General features: G+C 41.9%; 2 protein-coding genes across 3 annotated transcripts in view; one reads left to right on the plus strand and one right to left on the minus strand.

Annotated features, from left to right (window-relative positions):
* The window catches only part of LOC108513411 (histone H2B type 1), an 8,939-nt gene extending 4,964 nt beyond the window's left edge, over positions 1-3,975 (minus strand). The window contains exon 1 of the mRNA XM_017849156.1: positions 3,483-3,975. Within this exon, the coding sequence (XP_017704645.1) occupies positions 3,492-3,872 (381 nt within the window). The 5' untranslated portion in view covers positions 3,873-3,975 and the 3' untranslated portion in view covers positions 3,483-3,491. The remainder of the gene's footprint in view (positions 1-3,482) is intronic.
* Positions 3,976-4,097: 122 nt separating this feature from the next.
* On the plus strand, positions 4,098-19,189 carry LOC108513407 (histone H2A type 1-C). 2 transcript variants are annotated; one of them, XM_017849151.1, is made up of 3 exons: positions 4,098-4,719; positions 7,889-7,951; positions 18,115-19,189. In XM_017849151.1, the coding sequence occupies exon 1, from the start codon at positions 4,203-4,205 to the stop codon at positions 4,593-4,595; it is 393 nt and encodes a 130-aa protein (XP_017704640.1). In that variant the 5' UTR covers positions 4,098-4,202; the 3' UTR covers positions 4,596-4,719; positions 7,889-7,951; positions 18,115-19,189. The 2 variants fall into 2 exon arrangements, with proteins under 2 accessions (XP_017704640.1, XP_017704639.1); XM_017849150.1 differs by lacking the exon at positions 7,889-7,951.
* Positions 19,190-19,318: the final 129 nt, after the last annotated feature.

Raw genomic sequence — 19,318 nt, forward strand, 5'->3', positions numbered from 1 at the left:
TTTTTAGACAAATGAATTTTATTTAAAATGATGTATTTTAAGTCTTTATGTAAGCCAACTAAAATTTAAGATTACATTATAATTAATTAATTCCCTGAAGTGGATAATTTCACAGTTATTTAAATTCATAAAATAAGATAGTCTTTTCTGGGCACTGTGGCTCATGCCTGTGATGCCATCACTTTGGGAGGCTGAGGTGGATCACCTGAGTTCGAGACCAGCTTGGCCAACATGGTGAAACCTCATCTCTACTAAAAATACAAAAATTAACCAGGCGTGGTCGTGTGCCTGTAATCACAGTTACTGGGGAGGCTGAGGCAGGAGAATCGCTAGAACCCGGGAGGCGCAGGTTGAAGTTAGCTGAGATTGTGCCACTGCACCCCAGCCTGGGCGACAGAGCAAAAGTCTGTCTCAAAAAAAAAAAAAAAAAAAAAGATAGTCTCAATCTTATTGCCAATTAGAAAAGCTAACCGTGCTAATACAACAGAATTTAAAGTGGATTAAAAACAGAGCCATAGGTGTTCTATTTAGTATGTTGATCAGTTAAAGAAATAAATAAAGGTATGTAATTAAGATCAGGTGTCCCTCAGGTGGCACCATTGCTGAAAATATGAGTAATTCTCTGATCTTCAGTTTAGTAAAAAATTCTAGTTTCCAGCGTCATATCCCTTACAATAAACTCATTAAGGTTTAGAAAATATTAAATCTGTTTTATTCAGACATTGAAAGCACTCTTTTTTTTCCTGACTCAATAGTCCAATTTGTAACAACATTATGTTTCTTCTATCCTCTAACCTTGCTTAAAGAACCTGAAGGGGCAATAATGTGAAATTACTAAAATTAATAATAAGCTGTAGAGCCTTTGGCATAGCAGTTACTGAAACCAGACATTCGGTTTCCTTGATTTCCTTTTTGTCTCCTGCTAGTCTTAACACTTTCTTAAAGTCAAAAGTTACAACAGGGCAGCCATTTCATATTCATATCTCCTTAACACAGAAATACTGGTTTTGCAGATATCGACAACTATTTGGACTCAAAAAAGACAAGTTTTCGAAGGTAGAAAGAGGCATCCAAGCACAAAACATCAAATCCCATATAAAGCCAGAAAGAAAAACACCAACTCTCTAACCTTGTGTTCTCAGAGAGAATATCGACATCTTCAAACAAAAACACCCCTAAAAAAGGTTAATAAATAAACCAGATTTCCTGTCCTCTCCACTGACTAATCACTTAATGATGTGACCAGAAAACCATAATTCAAATTCTACTACTGCTACCAATATGCAACCAATCAGCCAAGTTCAAATAGAATAACCAAAGTTTATTGCGGACGATAAACTTTCAGGATGCAAAAGCCAAAGGAATGTGAACAGAAAACTCAAAGGGTTCAGGGCTAGACAAGATGTTTCCACGACACACATTTCTGTTGGTTTTCTTATTGTACGACTCACATAAACACTGTCTTGGTGGAAAATTCAGAAATAAATGACCAAGAAGTTAATGATTTGCTTACTGTGTACTTGTACAGAAGAGAGAACAAGCAATAGAATTATTTCATCTAACACAGGCAAAAACATAATTTACGTAAGAGAAAGGGGAAAAGGCGGAGAAAGAATCACCTTGGGAATACTGAATTTTGCTTGCAGGTTTTGGTTACACTGATTAGTTAGTTGGCAGGTAGAAGAGAGGTCAGTCTGAATGTGAAGAAGTCTTTGACCAGGTCCATTAGAGGCATAGAAAAAAAAAATTTAGGTCCGGCCCGGGAGCTCACACCTGTAATCCCAGCACTTCCGGAGGCCAAGGTGGGCGGATCACCTGACGTCCTGAGTTCGAGACCAGCCTGACCAACGTGGAGAAACCTCGTCTCTAGTGAAAATACAAAATTAGCCCGGTGTGGTGGTGCATGCCTGTAATCCCAGCTATTCCGGAGGCTGAGGCAGGAGAATGGCTTGAACCCGGGAGGTGGAGGTTGCTGTGCGCCAAGATTGCGCCATTGCACTCCAACCTGGGCAACAAGAGCGAAACTCCCGTCTCAAAAAAAAAAAAAAAAAAAAAAAAAAAGAAAATTTACTTGTGAGGGACTCTGGAAATTTCATTTCTCATCAGAATTTCTCAGATAAGTTATCTAGGCAAGGCAGCCTGTGATTGCACAGCAGGGTTCAACTATAAGACCTTGTCTGACACCAAAGAGAGGCCTTAGTTTATTTTCCCGTTGTGAAAGAAATTGCAGATTTAAGATCACACAGTCCTTATGTTAAATAACTTTGTAACCTAAATTACATGGTATTTAAATTTGCAAAAATCTGCTTTAACACTAATTTTATTTATTGTATATTCCCAGTTTTAATGGAGAAAGCAAACTTCACTTCAAGGTGCTAAAACGTGTTCTAGACTTGAGTAAAAGATAGGTAAACTACTTCTAAACTTTCATCTTAAAATCTTTGCCTGGAAAAGACCATGAATAAAATACTTAAGGGAATGTGGCATTTCCCAGGCCATAAAGCAGCCTGCAGTTGTCTAGGAAGGGAAGGTCCTCTAGGAGACACAGCGTATGTGCTAAGTTTAATGGCGTCTCCTCTTCATTCTCTCAACCAGCGTCTAGTCCTTACTGGCCTTCAGTTCAGTGTTCGAATGCTTGTCAATTTACCGAAGTTAGAGTTGGCTTCTCCTAAAGCAACTTTCAACCTTTTCTGCATGTTACAAGCCCCCTACAGAAATTTTAAGTTTCAATCAGGCAACACACCATTTATGGGTGAGCACTGATTCAAGTAAAATTTGGTTTGAATCTTGAACAAACCAGTTGAATAGAATAAAATGTATGAAACAACATCTGGCGCGGTGCTTACATCTTTAGGTTCTTACTGCCTTACTCTTATCAAAACCGACACGTATTATGTTAAAGGCCTTTATTACTGGGGCAGTTGGAAACCAAGGAGACACAGCCTTCAGTGTATTACGAAGGTGTGCGGCACGAAAACAGAGGGGGTGTCCTTTCTTAGCCAGTTAGTCCCCAGGTTTCCACTCCGGTCCGCTATGTAAATAAGGGTCTCAAACCAGCTTTCTCTCGATTGGTTAATATTAAAAATGACAGGACAGCCTATTGGCTAGAATCTGATGGCGAAATTATGACTTTAGGGCAGCCGTTGAACCAGGCGACGTAAACAGGGACAGACAACTGGGTCCGAAACTTACGCGAGCCTGAGGTTTCTTCCGGGAACGCGGGGTTAGCAAAATGGCCGCTTGTCTCCATTTTAAAATTAAGCGCAACGAATTGACCCCAAACCCATTTTTAGTGACTGGTTTCTTCCAGGCTCAGGCCCCTTTGTCCCCCTCTAAGTTGCAGTACTTGTCCCCACCCTTCGCCAATCCCTAATATTCTCTTCTGCCGCCAAATAAAAATTTGGCGTCTGGCCACAGCTCTTTTAGTGGGTATGTGGGTGGCTCTTAAAAGAGCCTTTGGGGTTAAGTGTTAAGACGCTTACTTGAAAAGGTTACTTGGAGCTGGTGTACTTGGTGACGGCCTTGGTGCCCTCCGACACCGCGTGCTTGGCCAGCTCTCCGGGAAGGAGCAGGCGCACTGCAGTCTGTATCTCCCTGGAGGTGATGGTTGAGCGCTTGTTGTAATGCGCCAGGCGGGAAGCCTCGCCCGCGATACGCTCAAATATGTCGTTAACGAAAGAATTCATGATCCCCATCGCCTTGGAAGAGATGCCGGTGTCGGGGTGGACCTGCTTCAGCACCTTGTACACGTAAACAGAGTAGCTCTCCTTGCGACTGCGTTTGCGCTTCTTGCCATCTTTTTTCTGCGCCTTGGTCACCGCCTTCTTAGAGCCCTTCTTCGGGGCGGGAGCAGACTTAGCTGGCTCAGGCATCCTTAACACCAGAAATGTGTCGGAAGCAAAAACCGGATTTCTGCTACTTATAGGGCTGTTATGCTAATGAGGGATGGAGAGTACCTCTTAGTTAATTGGAAGACAAACTGCAGAGTTGTCATCCGTGGGCCGAGCTATGCAAATAAGGTATGAAAGTGCAGCTTTTCTATTGGCTACCTGACGAGTATTTGCTACCGACCAATCGAAAAGTCGGATTTACTCCCCAGCAACTACCTATAAAAGCAGCCATGTTTTACACATTTATCGATTTTGTTTGTTTTCTCCTGAGCTTAGACTGCTTGTTTTGGTGCTGTTTTTTTTTTGATTGAGATGTCTGGACGCGGTAAGCAAGGAGGCAAAGCTCGCGCCAAAGCGAAATCCCGCTCTTCTCGCGCTGGTCTCCAGTTCCCCGTGGGCCGAGTGCATCGCCTGCTCCGCAAAGGCAACTACGCAGAGCGGGTCGGGGCCGGCGCGCCGGTGTACCTGGCTGCGGTGTTGGAGTACCTGACTGCCGAGATCTTGGAGCTGGCCGGCAACGCGGCTCGCGACAACAAGAAGACCCGCATCATCCCTCGCCACTTGCAGCTGGCCATTCGTAACGACGAGGAGCTCAACAAGCTGCTAGGCCGGGTAACAATTGCTCAGGGCGGCGTCCTTCCTAACATCCAGGCCGTGCTTTTGCCTAAGAAAACCGAGAGTCACCACAAGGCTAAGGGCAAGTGATTTGACAGGCATCTGAGTTTCCGGAAACGCTATCAAACCCAAAGGCTCTTTTCAGAGCCCCCCTACCGTTTCAGAGGAAGAGCTAACCTCACTGCTTGTACGTACAAGGAATAAAGGTACTAAGGTAAGTTAATTCTATCCCAATCTGGAGCAACATGTATTCCTGCTTTCAGTTTTTTGGGGAACGGTGTTACTAAAGATTGGTCTGTCTGTATGTATTAGGTCAGTTACGGATCTAATATTCGCATGTACTATCATATGCTAACTAACTAGTCTAGTTAGTGTTTTATAATATCGACCATAGATGGTGCCTAACTAGTTTACATGCCAGGGATACCTGGTGATCTAAAAACTGATTACTTTAAAAATGTAAATTGAAGGCAAAACTGTAGCGTGACGGTAACCTTGTTCGGCCCTCCGACTAGTCCCCCTTCTATTTTCTTCTCAATTTAGGCTGTAGGCAGCCTCACTTTCTAGGTTCCATTTCTGCTAAAGTGCAGGGTATACTGTCTAAAAGTTAACCAGGAAGTTGAAAGATGTCTAAAAAACAAACTAATGTCCCTAATCTAGAACGATGCCTGACATGCAACGTGCTGTTTTATTTTAAGAGACTCAAACGTCTAGGTTTCCAGCACAGCCAGAAAAGGAGACTGGGGCCTGTGGCCACTCAAAAACCTTTGCTTTCTGCTCACCCCTCTAATCCTAGCACTTTGGGAGGCCGAGGGGCGCGGATCACCTGAGGTCACGAGTTCGACACTAGCCTGGCCAACATGAAACTCGTCTCTACTGAAAAAAATTACAAAAAACTAGTCGGGCGTGGTGGCACATACCTTTCAATTGCAGCTACTCTTGAGGCTGACTCAGGAGAGTCGTTTGAGCCTGGGAGGGAGGTTGCAGTAAGCCGAGATCGTGCCACTGTCCTCCAGCCTAGTCAACAGAGTGAGACACCGTCCCCAAAAAAGAAAACCTTTGCTTCTGTCTGGTAACAGCTGCCCCACCCACAAGAAATGGAGATCTGGGACCGTGGGCGAATTTCTAGGGACCTGTTTTCCTGGATTCTGAGTCTCGCCGAGGTTTTCTTCCGGATCTCGGTTTCTGCGCTTTTTGTCTGTTTGCTTTTTTGAAATGGAGTTTTGCTCTTGTTGCCCAAGCTGGAGTGCAGTGGCGCGATCTCGGCTCACTGCATGCAAACTCCGCCTCCCGGGTTCAGACGACTCTCCTGCCTCAGCCTCAGCCTTCCTAGTAGATGGGATTACAGACGCCCGCCACTAGTAGAAACGGAGTTTCCCCATGTTAGCCGGGCTGGTCTCCTGACCTCAGGTGATCCGCCGGCCTCTGCCTCCCAAAGTGCTTCGATTACAGGCGTGAGCCACCGCGCCCGGCCGGTTTCTACTTTGATCGGAATTAAGTGGGCAGGGAAGTCTAGGCGGGCTGAGTCTTGCCTACGGCTCACGCCCAGCTCCTCAGACTGGCCAAACAGACCCAGTCGTTTAGTCTAACGCTTCTGGAATTCAACTGAAACGTTTTGCATTGTTTCGTTTTGAGCCTTCAAATCCGAGTGTGTGGGCAGGAGATAATAATCCAAGCAGAGGCTGTTTACTGCTGACGCTCCTCCCACTTCCCAGATACTGACACCGGCTTGGGGCGGGTCCAGCCTTTTCCGCTCTTTCCTCCTTCCACCCACTCCTTTCCCTACAACTACCCTCAAAGGAAAAGGGTTGGACGTCCCGTTTATGAGAAAACAAAGTAGCATAAAAGCAAATGATCACCTTTGATAGCCACATGTTAGAATTTTCCGAGGATATTTTTAAATTACAACGATTCTAATGGGCAGTTGGGCTGAGAGTCATCAGATTGAGGAAGGTCTGGTTTCACATGGTTCTTGGGCTGAGAGGACCGGATTTTTTCCCCCCAGCATTTCCTGTATGTCCGAGAATTTTTTTTTTTTTTTTTTTTTTTTTTTGGAGAGGGAGTCTTGTTTTGTCGCCCGGTCTGGAGTGCAGTGGCCGGATCTCAGCTAACTGAAAGCTCTGCCTCCCGGGTTTACGCCATTCTCCTGCCTCAGCCTCCCGAGTAGCTGGGATTACAGGCGCCCACCACCTCGCCTGGCTATTTTTTTTGTATTTTTTATAGTAGAGACGAGGTTTCCCCGTGTTCGCCGGGATGGTCTCGAGCTCCTGACCTCGTGATCCGCCCGTCTCGGCCTCCCAAAGTACTGAGATTACAGGCTTGAGCCACCGCGCATGGCCGGAGAACTGCTTTATGTGGGCCTTGGAATCCTTTTCATTTCCAGGCCAAATTGCCTTTGATTCCAGCTCTCCTGCCTCCTCCTCTTCCTTGCATGCTTTTGCTCACCTTGAAATGAAAAGAATCTGGCTCAGCAAGTGTAGATTCTGAAATCAGAAAACAGGCTAAATAAGAGAGATGGTTTATTAGGCACTACTGTGTGCCAGGCACATTTCATGAGCTTCCAGTATGTTAATTCATTTAATCCAACAATCTTAGAAATAGGTTTTATCCTTATTCCGAATTTTGAGATGAGCAAACGAAGAAACAGCTTTTAAAAAGTTCCAAGGCCAGAAAACCAGTACTTATAACAGCTGGCTATTCTATAACCACACCTCCTTAAGAGATTATTGTCAGAAAAATAAAAAAGAGTAAAACATCCATACATAATGGGTAAACTTTGTCCACATACCAGAATGTTATTAATGGCTTTCTAACCTCTGAAGAATTTAAGAGAAGAAGGAAAGGTAATTTTCCCCGGGGAATCCACATGAAGAGGTAAATCTTGACAATGTATTAACACTGTAAATCCAGAAAAAAAAAAAGCCAGTACAATTTTTATTTAGGGTGTGACAAATGAAACAAGGGGACAGGTGAGAAGATGGCTCAGTAAAGAGCTACAGGACTTGGCGCAACTGACTTATTGTGGTGAGTGAGAAAAGGAGAGAGAGAAAACGAATTTCAATTCTCTCTGGGCACCAATAACAAGATTTTGTATTTGGTCTGTTTAGTAGTGAAACATTGTGTTAAGTTTGTTAACCTAGAGGCTTTCATTTTAAGCAATACTTAAGATCTGGACCCCCTCTTTCAATTACTGATAATCAGCATAGAACTTGGCATACAAGAGACACTTGGTTGTTGGGCATTGAGAAAATGTGAAACCGAATGAATAAATGACTAGGCAGCCAGGAAGCACTTTGTTCTAGACTTACTTTATTACTAAGGAAGACATTAAGTATTAAACACTAAACTAATAGGTTGCTAATCGTGTTTTCTCTTTCCAATAGAACACATCTTCTAAGGCAGTATGGTGTCTCACATCTGTAATCCCAGCACTTGGGGAGGCTGAGGTGGGTAGATCACCTGAGGTCAGGAGTTCGAGACCAACCTGGCCAACACGGCGAAACCTCGTCTCTAATAAAACTACACAAATTAGTCAGGCATGGTGGGGTTCACCTGTAGGCGCCTGTAGTCCCAGCAGTTCCTGTAGTCCCAGCTACTCAGGAGGCTGAGGCAGAAGAATCACTTGAACCCAGTAGGTGGAGGTTTTAGTGAGCCGAGATCATGCCACCACTGCACTGCAGCCTGGGCGACAAAGTGAAACTCCATCTCAAAAAAAAAAACCAACCCCATCTCTAAAAAATACAAAAATTAGCTGGGCATGCTGGTGCACGCCTATAGTCCCAGCTACTCGGGAGACTGAGGCAAGAGAATCACTTGAACATAGGAGGGGGAGGTTGTAGTGAGCCGAGATGGCACCACTGCACTCCAGCACTCCAGCCTGGACGACAGAGTGAGACTGTCTCCAAAAAAAAAAAAGTAACAACAACAACAAAAAAGAAAATCTACTCTGAAAATCCAAATTGCATTGGCAGTTTGTTCTGGAAACTTCAGAGAAACAGAAAGTGCCAGTTAACCAGTTCTTACCTAAGAGGTACTGCTAAGGGCCTACTCCCTAAGCAAAGGATATTCCTCATAGCTCTGTCCTGTCTCCTTATCTCCAAAATACTTTACGTTCTACTTTGAAATGCCACTGTTATATCCAAAAGCCCTAGTTACTTCTGGGGAAAATTCTCGATTGAGCAATGAATTTCGGTAGCTTAAATTGGATTCCAACTCTTGAGCAAGTTTTCATCTACCTTGCCTGAATGGCCCTGGGGAGTACTATTTAAATTGGGGCGAGTGGATGAGAATGCTAAACCTAGAGGTCTCCCAATTACCAAAGGCACCAGGGACAAAAGTTTATTTCAGGAATTTACTGAGATGTGAGGCTGAGATAAAATCATTTTTTGGTACATAAGATATCCTGAACAAAGCAGATCAGTTAACACAAAATCAGCAGTTGTAATTTCCCTTTTTAAATTTCCAAATAATCTATGTAGCAATATCCTTTCCTTTAATTCATCCATCATCTCCATTCACTTTTTTTATTCTGTAAATCATTTGAGCTCTTTTTTATAAGAATTATATTTTCCCCTTGAGGTCACAAAAAAGAAAGTATTAGAAATTTTATAACTAATTTTTAAAAATTGTATTTTAAGGTTAAATACAAACCTAAAGGTTTACCATCTGTTGATCCTAAATTATAATTATAAATTTATATATTCCTGTTAAATATAATGCATGTGTATCACAACATTATTAGCAATTTGAGAATTTTCCATGTGTATTGGAGATGAGCAAATGGAATAAGGGTTCATATGTAGCGACAGGATTCTCTATTTCACTACTTAATATTGTACCAAACCAAGTAAGAAGAGCATCATGAGAAAATGTACTAAAAGACAGTTATTACCTATATTTACACCTAGAAAAAAAAAAACTATATTATTGATAAACTGATAAATCTATTTTATTTATTTATTTATTATTTTGCTCTGTCGCCCAGGCTGGAGTGTTTTGGTGCGATTTCCACTCATTACAACCTCGTGCTCCCAGGTTCAAGCAATTCTCCTACCTCAGCCTCCCTAGTAACTGGGACTACAGGCGTGCACCACCATGCCCAGCTAATTTTTGTATTTATACTACAGACAGGTTTCACCGTATTGACCAGCCTGCTCTCGAACTCCTGACCTCAGGTGATTTACCCACCTCAGCCTCTCAAAGTGCTAGGATTACAAGTGTGAGCCACCGTGCCCAGCCTGATAAATCTATATTAAAAAGAATAAATATAACCATTGTACCTTAAACAGAAATTGGAATATGGCATGTAGATTTCAAAATAAAATGAATTTTCTGGCATTGAATTAGTGTAGTCATGTTAAAGAAGTGTCAGAACTTCATTGGATGTTATTATATTACAGTTGTTTGATTTTGATTTGTAGTTTGGGCAGAGTAAAGGAGCCAACATGCCTTAGGATTTAGAACTTGTGCACATTGCCTACAGTTGAAAGAAGAAAGTGTGTTAAATTCCAGCCTCTTTGGTATGTGGTTGGGACCTAAAGTTTTACCACATCCTTCATCATCTTAGCCTATTCAGGCTGCCATAACAAAATACCAGAGACTGGATCACTTAAACAACAGAATCTTCTTTCCCATGTCTAAGAGGCTTGGAATGGAAATTCGTTTTCTCACACTTATGGAGCCTGGAAGTTTAAGATCAAGGTACCAACATAGTGTATGGTGAGAATCTATCTGTTCCTGGCTTACAGACAGCTGCCATCACTGTGTGTTTATATGGTGTTTCCTTGCTTCCTGAGTGGAGAGAGAGCTCTAAGTGTCTCCTTACCTTCTATAAGGACACCAGCCCCAGTGGGATTAGGGCCCTATCCTATGACCTTTAGTTTTATGTACCTCCTACAGGCCCTATATCCAAATACAGTCACATTGGGGCTTAGGGTTTTAATAAATGAATTTTGGGGGACACAATTTAGTCCATAACATTCTGTCCCTGGCCTGCCAAAATGTGTGTCCTTCTCCCATACAAGATAAATTTATTCCATCCTGGCCAGGCACGGTGGCTCACACCTGTAATCCCAGCACTTTGAGAGGCCAAGGTGGGCGGATCACAAGGTCAAGACATCGAGACCATTCTGGCTAACGGTGAAACCCCGTCTCTACTAAAACACAAAAAAATTAGTCGGGCCTGGTGGCAGGCGCCTGTAGTCCCAGCTACTCAAGGCTAAGGCAGGAGAATGGCATAAACCCGGGAGGCGGACCTTGCAATGAGCTGAGATCACACCACTGCACTCCAGCCTAGGCAACAGAGCTAGAGTCCTAAAAAAAAAAAAAAAAAAAAAAAAATTATTCCATCCCAACAGCCCCCTGAAAGTCTTAACTCATTCTAGCGTCAATCCTAAAGTTCAAAGTGTCATCTAAAAAATCATCTAAATCAGGTTATGGGTGAGACTCAATGTGCGATTCATCCCAAGACAAAATTGCTTTCCAGCTTTGAACCTGTGAAACCAGAAATGTTACATGCTTCTGAGGCACAATGGTGAAACAGGCATAATAGACATTCCCATTAGAAAATGGAGAAATAGGAAAGAAGGAAGGTGTAATGTGTCCTAATCAAGTCCAAAACCTGGCAAGGCAAATTATGTTCGGTCTTAAGAAAAACCCTCTTTGGCTTGATGTCCTCACTTTCAGACCCAGTGATGTCGCAGTGTTACCTCTGGCTCTGTGGGTGGCCTACTCCATCTGCCCTGCCTGAAGTCTCGCTCTTTCAGTTTGGTGGGGTCCCGCACAGGCAGCCATCTGTGAGGGACTCTCCCGCCCAGTTCTTCAAGGCATCTTTGAAGAAGATGGTAGTCATGTTCTCTACTCTACCTTTGAGGTAGAGTCAGCCTTGACTACCTGTTCCCACCCCCACCCTATCCCATCTATACTCTCTGAGTCTTAAATCAAAGTGGCAGCCCTGGTGTCGCCTGCCTGTAATCCCAGCACTTTGGGAGGCCAATGAGAGTGGATCACTTGAGGTCAGGAGTTCCAGACTAGCCTGACGAACATGGTGAAACCCCATCTCTACTAAAAATACAAAAATTAGCTGGGTGTGGTGGCTGGCACGCTACTCGAAAGGCTACAGATTTAGAGCCTGTCATCCCAGCTACTCGGGAGGCTGAGGCAGGAGAATCCCTTGAACCTGGGAGGCGGAGATTGCAGTGAGCTGAGATTGTACCACTGCCCTACAGCCTGGGTGACAGAGTGAGACTCTACCTCAAAAAAAAAAAAAAAAAGAAAGTGGCAGCCCTAATGATCTCATAAATTGCCTTTGGTGGGTCAGTCTTTCCTTTTCTTAAAGAATAGTACACATTGACAGCCAGATAGCTCTATGATCCTGTTCTATATAATTCAAAAAGTCGACAACCTTCCTTTGTTCCTTTCTGGTTTTGCTGCCTACTTGAGTTCAAATTGGCAGTGTCTCTGCTGGAATAATCCCATCTCTCTTCCTAGCTCCTGCTGAGATGGCTGATTAAATCCTTGGGTCACACCCATTATCTCTTTATCAAGTGGTTGTTCAGGTCAGGCTCAATGTTTCACGAAAGCCTGTAATCCCAACACTTTGGGAGACCGAGGAGGGCAGATCACTTGAGCTCAGGAGTTAGAGACCAGCCTGGGCAACATGTAAAAACCCCATCTCTAAAATCAACAGCAACAAAAAATTAGCCAGGGTGTGGTGGTGCAATTAGCTGGGCATGGTGATGAGCTCCTGTAGTCCCAGCTACTTGGGAGGCTGAGGTGGGAGGATTGCTTGAGCCTGAAGGCAAAGGTTGCACTGAACTGAGATTGTGCCACTGCATTCCAGCCTGGATGATATAGCCAGACCCTGTCTCAAAAATTAAAAAAAAAAAAAGAAAAAGAAAAGATTGTTCAACCATACCTCTTCAAGAAAAGCTTTCTCAATGTTTACAATATAGATTGAGAAATCTATCCCAAATCTCCAAGTTATGATTGTGTTTTGCTTAAAAATTCTTTCTTTATTTCAGCTATTTCCTTTCACATTTTACTATAAGCAATAAGGAGGACCTAAACCACACCTTCAATACTTTTCTTAGACATCTCTTCTGCTAAATATCCAGTTTTACTGCTTGTAAGTTCTTTCCAGTAAACACTAGAGTGTAATTCAGCCAAGTTCTTGACACATTATAACAAGAACAGCGATTTCTACAGTTTCCAATAACCTGTCCCTCATTTTCATCTGAGATCCGAGCTCTGTCTCCCAGACTGGAGTGCAGTGGTGCGATCTTGCTTGGCTCACTGCAACCTCCACCCCCACCCCGCCCCGGGTTTCAGCAATTCTTCCGCCTCCGCCTCCGGAGTAGCTGGGACTACAGGAGTACATCACCATGCCCAGCTAATTGTTGTATTTTCAGTGGAGATGGGATTTTGCCATATTGGCCAGGCTGGTCTCAAACTCCGGACCTCGTGATCTGCCCCCTTCAGTCTCTCAAAGTGCTGGGATTACAGACCTTAGCCACCACGCCTGGCCTAATTTCCATATTTTAACCAACATATTTAACCATATTCTATTCATGATCGTTATAAATCTAAGTTTCTATGAAAATGGAAGCTTTCTTTCCAGCTGTCTTCCTTTCTGATCCTTTGCCAGAATTGCCTTTAATGTCCATATTTCTATCAATAGTCCCTTAACAATTGGCTTTTTCTAGTATGAACCTCAAACTCTTCTAGCCTTTACCCATCACCAACTTCCCAAGCCACTTCCCCGTGTTTAGGTATTTGTTGTTGCAGCATCCCGCGTCTGGGTACCAAAACCGGGCAGCCATAACAAAATACTACAGACTGGTGGCTTAAACGGTAGACATTTATTTTCTAACAATTCAGCAGGCTGGAAGTCTAAAATCCAAGTTGCCAGCATAGTCAGTTTCTGGTGAGGATCTCTTCCTGGCTTAAATTATTTCACAGACACCAGGCAGATAACCATATCCATTCTTTCTTGTATTCATTAATAATCAGAGCTGAAAGTGTAGGGCTCTAAATTTACACTTCAGCAAATTGTTCTGTCATTAAGTATTCACCTCAAAATGACCAGACTGTACTATGCTCTAAATTTTAGAAACTTGTAGCTTGGCTCTGGTCCCTAGTCTTTGCTCTGTCTAGTTAATAGATTCATCAGTACAACGGTTCCAAAGACTTTCTATATGCAGTAAACTTCCAATTTTACATCTCCAGCCTGATCTTTTTTCTGAAATTCAGATGTGTGTAGCCACATTTTCATTTGACATCTCCATTTAGAACTCTAATAGGTCTTTCACCCTAAACACTTCCAAGACGCAGGAATAAACATTGTGCTCCTTAAGCCTGTTATCCCTTCCAGTTCTTCCCAGTTCAATAACTGACACTACCATTTACTCAAATCAACATTCTAAGAGTGGCACTTGCTACATTTCCTTCATCTCTACAAATCCAAAGTTATCTGTGAGTCACGTCACCTACATATTCAATAATTCATTCTCCATACTCCTTACCATGACTTGAGGACCCACTCAGTGACCATCTCTGACCTCTGTTCACCTCTTCTGCTGTTCTCCTTTGCTGTTCCAACCACTCTGGTCTCTTTTCCCATCAAGCAGCTAAACTCTGCTGATTTAAGACACATACCTTATTGGCCTCAGTCTCGGAAATGCCTGTTCTTTGATTTTTCTTCTGGTGAGCTCATTTTCACTCATCAGGTCTTAGCTCTGTTTCAGACAAGCCTATCTAAAATAAACCTACCTAAATGGATTAATCAATTTGTGTGTGTATGTGTTTGGAAACGGTGGTGGGAGAATGTCTTTACTAAGTGAGGAGGAAACACAAAAGCCATTATAGGAAAGGACACAAAGTAGATAGGTCCAAAAGTGGTCTAAGACAGAATATATGTAAAGAGAGTTGTAGAAAGAGCAATAAATTGGGATAAAGGATTTTCAAAACATATACAGGGTTAGTAACCTCAATTTACAAGGACGAACTGGAAATGTTAGTAAAAGGCAAACAACATAATATAAAAACCGATTAAATGGTATTTTATATCATGTATGAAATTCAAATGGCCAATACATATGAAAAACAAGAAACAAAAAACCTTCCTAGTAATTCAAAATTATGCATATTAATACAACAAAGGAATACTATTTCTTTTTTTTTTTTTTTTTTTTTTTGAGACAGAGTCTTGCTCAGCTACCCAGGCTGGAGTGCAGTGGTGCGATCTCGACTCACTGCAACCTCTACCCCCCCCAGGTTCAAGCGATTCTCCTGCCTCAGCCTCCCGAGTAGCTGGGACTACAGGCGCCTACTACCACGCTCAGCTAATTTTTGTATTTTTAGTAGAGATGGGGTTTTGCCATGTTGGTTGGCCAGGATGGTCTCGATCTCTTGACCTCATGATCCCCCCGCCTCGGCCTCCCAAAGTGCTGGGATTACAGGCGTGAACCACCGCACCCAGCCTAATTTTTGTATTATTAGTAGAGATAGGGTTTCACCATGTTGTCCAGGCTGGTGTCAAACTCCTCCTGACCTCAGATGATCCACCCACTTCAGGCTCCCAAAGTGCTGGAATTACAGGCGTGAGCCACCGCGCCTAGCCTGGGATACCATTTCTTACCTATGAATAGACAACCACTAAAGCCAGTAATACTCAGGACTGTGAAGGATGAGGAAGAATTGCCATTGTCATATAATTTTTCAGAAGTTTTCCTGGCAATGTCTATTAAATTTTATTAATAGACATTTGGAAAGGGAGAGTGTCAACAATAGAATAAAGGCCCCACTAGGTAAGGTTACATATGTAAGGTCTCTTTCAAAACTGTCACGAGAGGTTGGGTGCGGTGACTCATGCCTGTAATTCTACCATTTTGGGAGGCTGAGGAGAGTGAATCACTTGAGGTCAGGAGTTTGAGACCCTCCTGGCCAACATGGTGAAACCCTATCTCTACTAAAAATACAAAAATTAGCCAGGCATGGTGGCACATGCCTGTAATCCCAGCTACTTGGTAGGCTGAGGCAGGAGAATAGCTTGAACTGAGGAGGCAGAGGTTACAGTGAGCCGAGACCGTGCCACTGCACTCCAGCCTGGGCAACAGAGTGAGACACCGTCTGAAAACAAAACAAAAAAAATCAAACTGTGATGAGAAAAAAAAAAAACTAATTATACATTTAAAATATTTAAGTAACTATAAATAAGAATACTGTTGACATAGTGAGACATCCATTTATACTATGGAATGTTACACAGCTACCCACAACAATAATCCGGTAAAACAAAATCACACACACAACTGATGAGAGTAAAGAGAGAACCGTATGGAAGAAAACCTATCACATTAATTATCTCAGAGAGCTGAAACTAAGTTGGTGCAAAAGTAATTGTGGTTCTTACCATTACTTTCACTGGTAAAAACTGCAATTACGTTTGTACCAACCTAATAGAATGGGGTGAGGAGAGGTTAACCTTTATAAACATCTCTGTGTGAACTGTTAAAATGAGCAAGTATATTTTTTTAAAGTATAAAGAGAGAAACAAAAAAGTAAGCTTTCTCCATTTCCCACCTCAAATTATGTTCTATCACTCATTCTGTTTAGATTCTTTCAAATGCAGTTTGAAGTTTTATTTATCAGATTCCTTGTTGTTTGCCTCTTTCCATTAAACCTAGCTCCACAAAGTAGGGATCTGATCTAGTCATTCACTGTTATGTCCCAGCATCTAGCAGAGGGCCTGACACATAGTGGGAACCCAAGTATCTGGTAAATAAACCATAGAATAGATATTTTTTAGCCCAGAAATAATTTCTTTATAAAAATGATTACATTTCAGATAGGCACAGAGTGATTATCTGAATTTCTATATAAAAATGTCTTCCTATAAATCATTGTTAATACATTACCTACTCACCTTACCCAGCTACCAGGAACACAGTGAAGTTTAGAATTACACCCCATTTGTTTTCCACACTCTTACCATTTTCCCAGTTTCTACACTAACCTTTCCAGACATCATGTATACTGATAATTCTAAGTTGTCTAGATCGTTAATTCTTTTAAGGGCCAGTTCTCTGCTAGCTGGCATCATGCATAAAATAATTCTCTTTAATATACTCTGGGTCTAGGGTTAATAGATGTTTGCTTAAAATCATGAAAAGAAAATGGTCACACAACTGGTGGGTGTGATCAAATTTATGCTGTTTCATCCACTTAATGTTTGCTTTGTGATAATGGAACCTCCCAGCTTTTATTTTCCTTCCTTCCTTCCTTCCTTCCTTCCTTCCTTCCTTCCTTCCTTCCTTCCTTCCTTCCTCCCTCCCTCCCTCCCTTCCTTCCTTTCTTTCTTGACAGAGTTTAGCTCTGTTGCCCAGGCTGGAGTGCAGTGGCGCGATCTCAGCTCACTGCAACCTCTGCCTCCCGGGTTCAAGCAATTCTCCTGCCTCAGCCTCCCAATTAGCTAGGATTACAGGTGCGTGCTGTCACACCTGGCTAGTTTTTGTATTTTTAGTAGACGGAGTTTCAGATGTTGGCCAGGCTGGTCTCCAGCACCGGGCCTCAAGTGATCTGCCTGCCTCACCCTCCCAAATAGCTGGGATTGCAGGCCTCAGCCACTGTGCCCGACCCCAGCTTCTATATTCTAATGCTGAGATTACTCAGTTAACACTCTTACCTACTAGGATAAGTTTGTTGAATAATTTTACCTTACCTTGTACCCTATACCTTCACATCCTTTCCATATAATAGGTCTTCAGTAAATGCAGGAGGAAAAAAACCAGAATGATTATGTTGACAACAAAACATTTTTGTGCAAACATGGAGTAGTTACTATCTAAGCTACAGAGACTTAGGATTGTATTCCTGAGTTATGTGTCATTTTAGCCATCACTAGATCTTAAATCCCAGTTGCTAAATTGAAGGGAGATACATTACTCTTTTTAGAGCTTTGCTCTCCAATATAGTAGCCATTAGCCACATGTGATATTTTAAATTTAAATAATTAAATCAAAAATTCAGTTTCTCGGTCTCACCACATTTCAAGTTACTGGTGTCTACTGTATTGGATACACATACATAAAACATGTCTATCATCACAGAAAATTCTATTGGATTGCACTGGGCTATGTACATTTTGTGTCCCTGGGCTAATAAGTTCAAGTGCACTTAACTAGCCTCCTCCAGGTGGAATCAGAGGATAAATTTACCATATAAAATACAGGACATGCAATTATATTTGAATTTCAAACAGGCAACAAATAATGGCTTAAGTATGCCCCTCGCTGCACACCCAAATACTACATAAGACATCCTATACATTATATATATATATATGCTGTATATCTGAAATTCAGATTTAACTGGACATTCAGTATTTTTAATGTGCCAAATCTGGCAACCCTATCTGAAGAGCAACATTGAAGTGTCTAGCCTGGATAGGTCCTTTTACACCATAGGGAGTTATTTGAGAAATTGAGAAGGGCTGGTACCTGTAAAGAAGCTAACTCATTATGAAGAAAAGAATCTGTAAGTTTTTCTGTATGTGTAAGGAGGGCCAAGAAGGAGGTTTCCAGATATATTTACTTTTTCTTCTCTCTCTTAGGTTGCAAAAACTTCTCATTTCAGAGAGATGCCAGGATCCCGAGTGCCTGCCAAACCTACCAATTCTAAGGAATAAGTGGATGGATGGTGTCAATGTTCCTACATCACTGATTGATTCTGCATCTGCAAATTTTTTTATTAAAAACATTCTACATCGTGTGTGGGGGGATAAGGAGGGTAAAATGAAGAGAAAGAATATTATTGAGGGGAAGTTCTTCTGAGTACAAAATGTGTTTAATTTTTTAAATAAGTATTACATTCACAGGGTTCAAACGATTTGAAGTAAAAAGATAAATAGAAAGAATCCACTCCTCAACTCACCCCAGGTGATCACTTTTCTTTTTCTTGTGTATCTGCCCAGTATTCATTCCTGCTAATATCAGTCAATAATGAATGATACGTGTTATCCACTTTTTTCATCCTTGCCCAGATATCAGACTGTATACACTGTTCTGCACTTGCCCTTTTCATAACAATCTATCTTGGAGAACTTTCCCTGTGAGAACATACAGAGCTTCCTGTACATAGTTGCATGTATTGCATTATGCAAATGCATTATATTTTATGTAACCTGTCTACTGTTGGTAGGCACTTGAGTTCTTTTAGTCTTTTGCTATCAAACAGTTCTGGGATGATTAACCCTGATTTACTGCAAAATTGAAATTGCTGTGCTATTCTGCTGGAATAGTGGTAAGTGAACAGGAAATTCCAGTCACTCTTGGGCTAGACTCAAGGTTCTTAAAAATTATATGGCCATCACCAAGTTAGTTGTTTTGAACCTTAATTTCTTCACCTCTAAAATGGAGGTAATACTTACCTTAATAGACTATGAGAATGAAGATCATGTATGTGAATTGTTTGGTGCTCTAAAGAACACCACAAATAAAATTATTTTATTTTGAAATTAAATTTAATTTTAATTGTACTGTGTGTAATTTCTTAATTTTGAAATTATTTATTTGTAATGTGCATAATCTTATTTAATGTATAATGTATATACTACATTGTAATAGAAGCAGATTTCCCAAATTCCAGCCTGGCATGAGGTAATAAAAGATAATGCAAAGGGAGAGGAAGGCATGTGTCATTAATTCTCTGCCTAGGTTACCTCCCTGGTTAAATTGCCATTTCCTGCCTTCCTTGCATAGAGATTAGGAAACATCCTCCTGACCTGCCTGCCCTCTTTTGCCTCCTTTTTCATTTGC

The sequence above is a fragment of the Rhinopithecus bieti genome, unplaced genomic scaffold, assembly GCF_001698545.2.
Source record: "Rhinopithecus bieti isolate Rb0 unplaced genomic scaffold, ASM169854v2 scaffold_32760, whole genome shotgun sequence".
Classification (NCBI taxonomy): domain Eukaryota; kingdom Metazoa; phylum Chordata; class Mammalia; order Primates; family Cercopithecidae; genus Rhinopithecus; species Rhinopithecus bieti.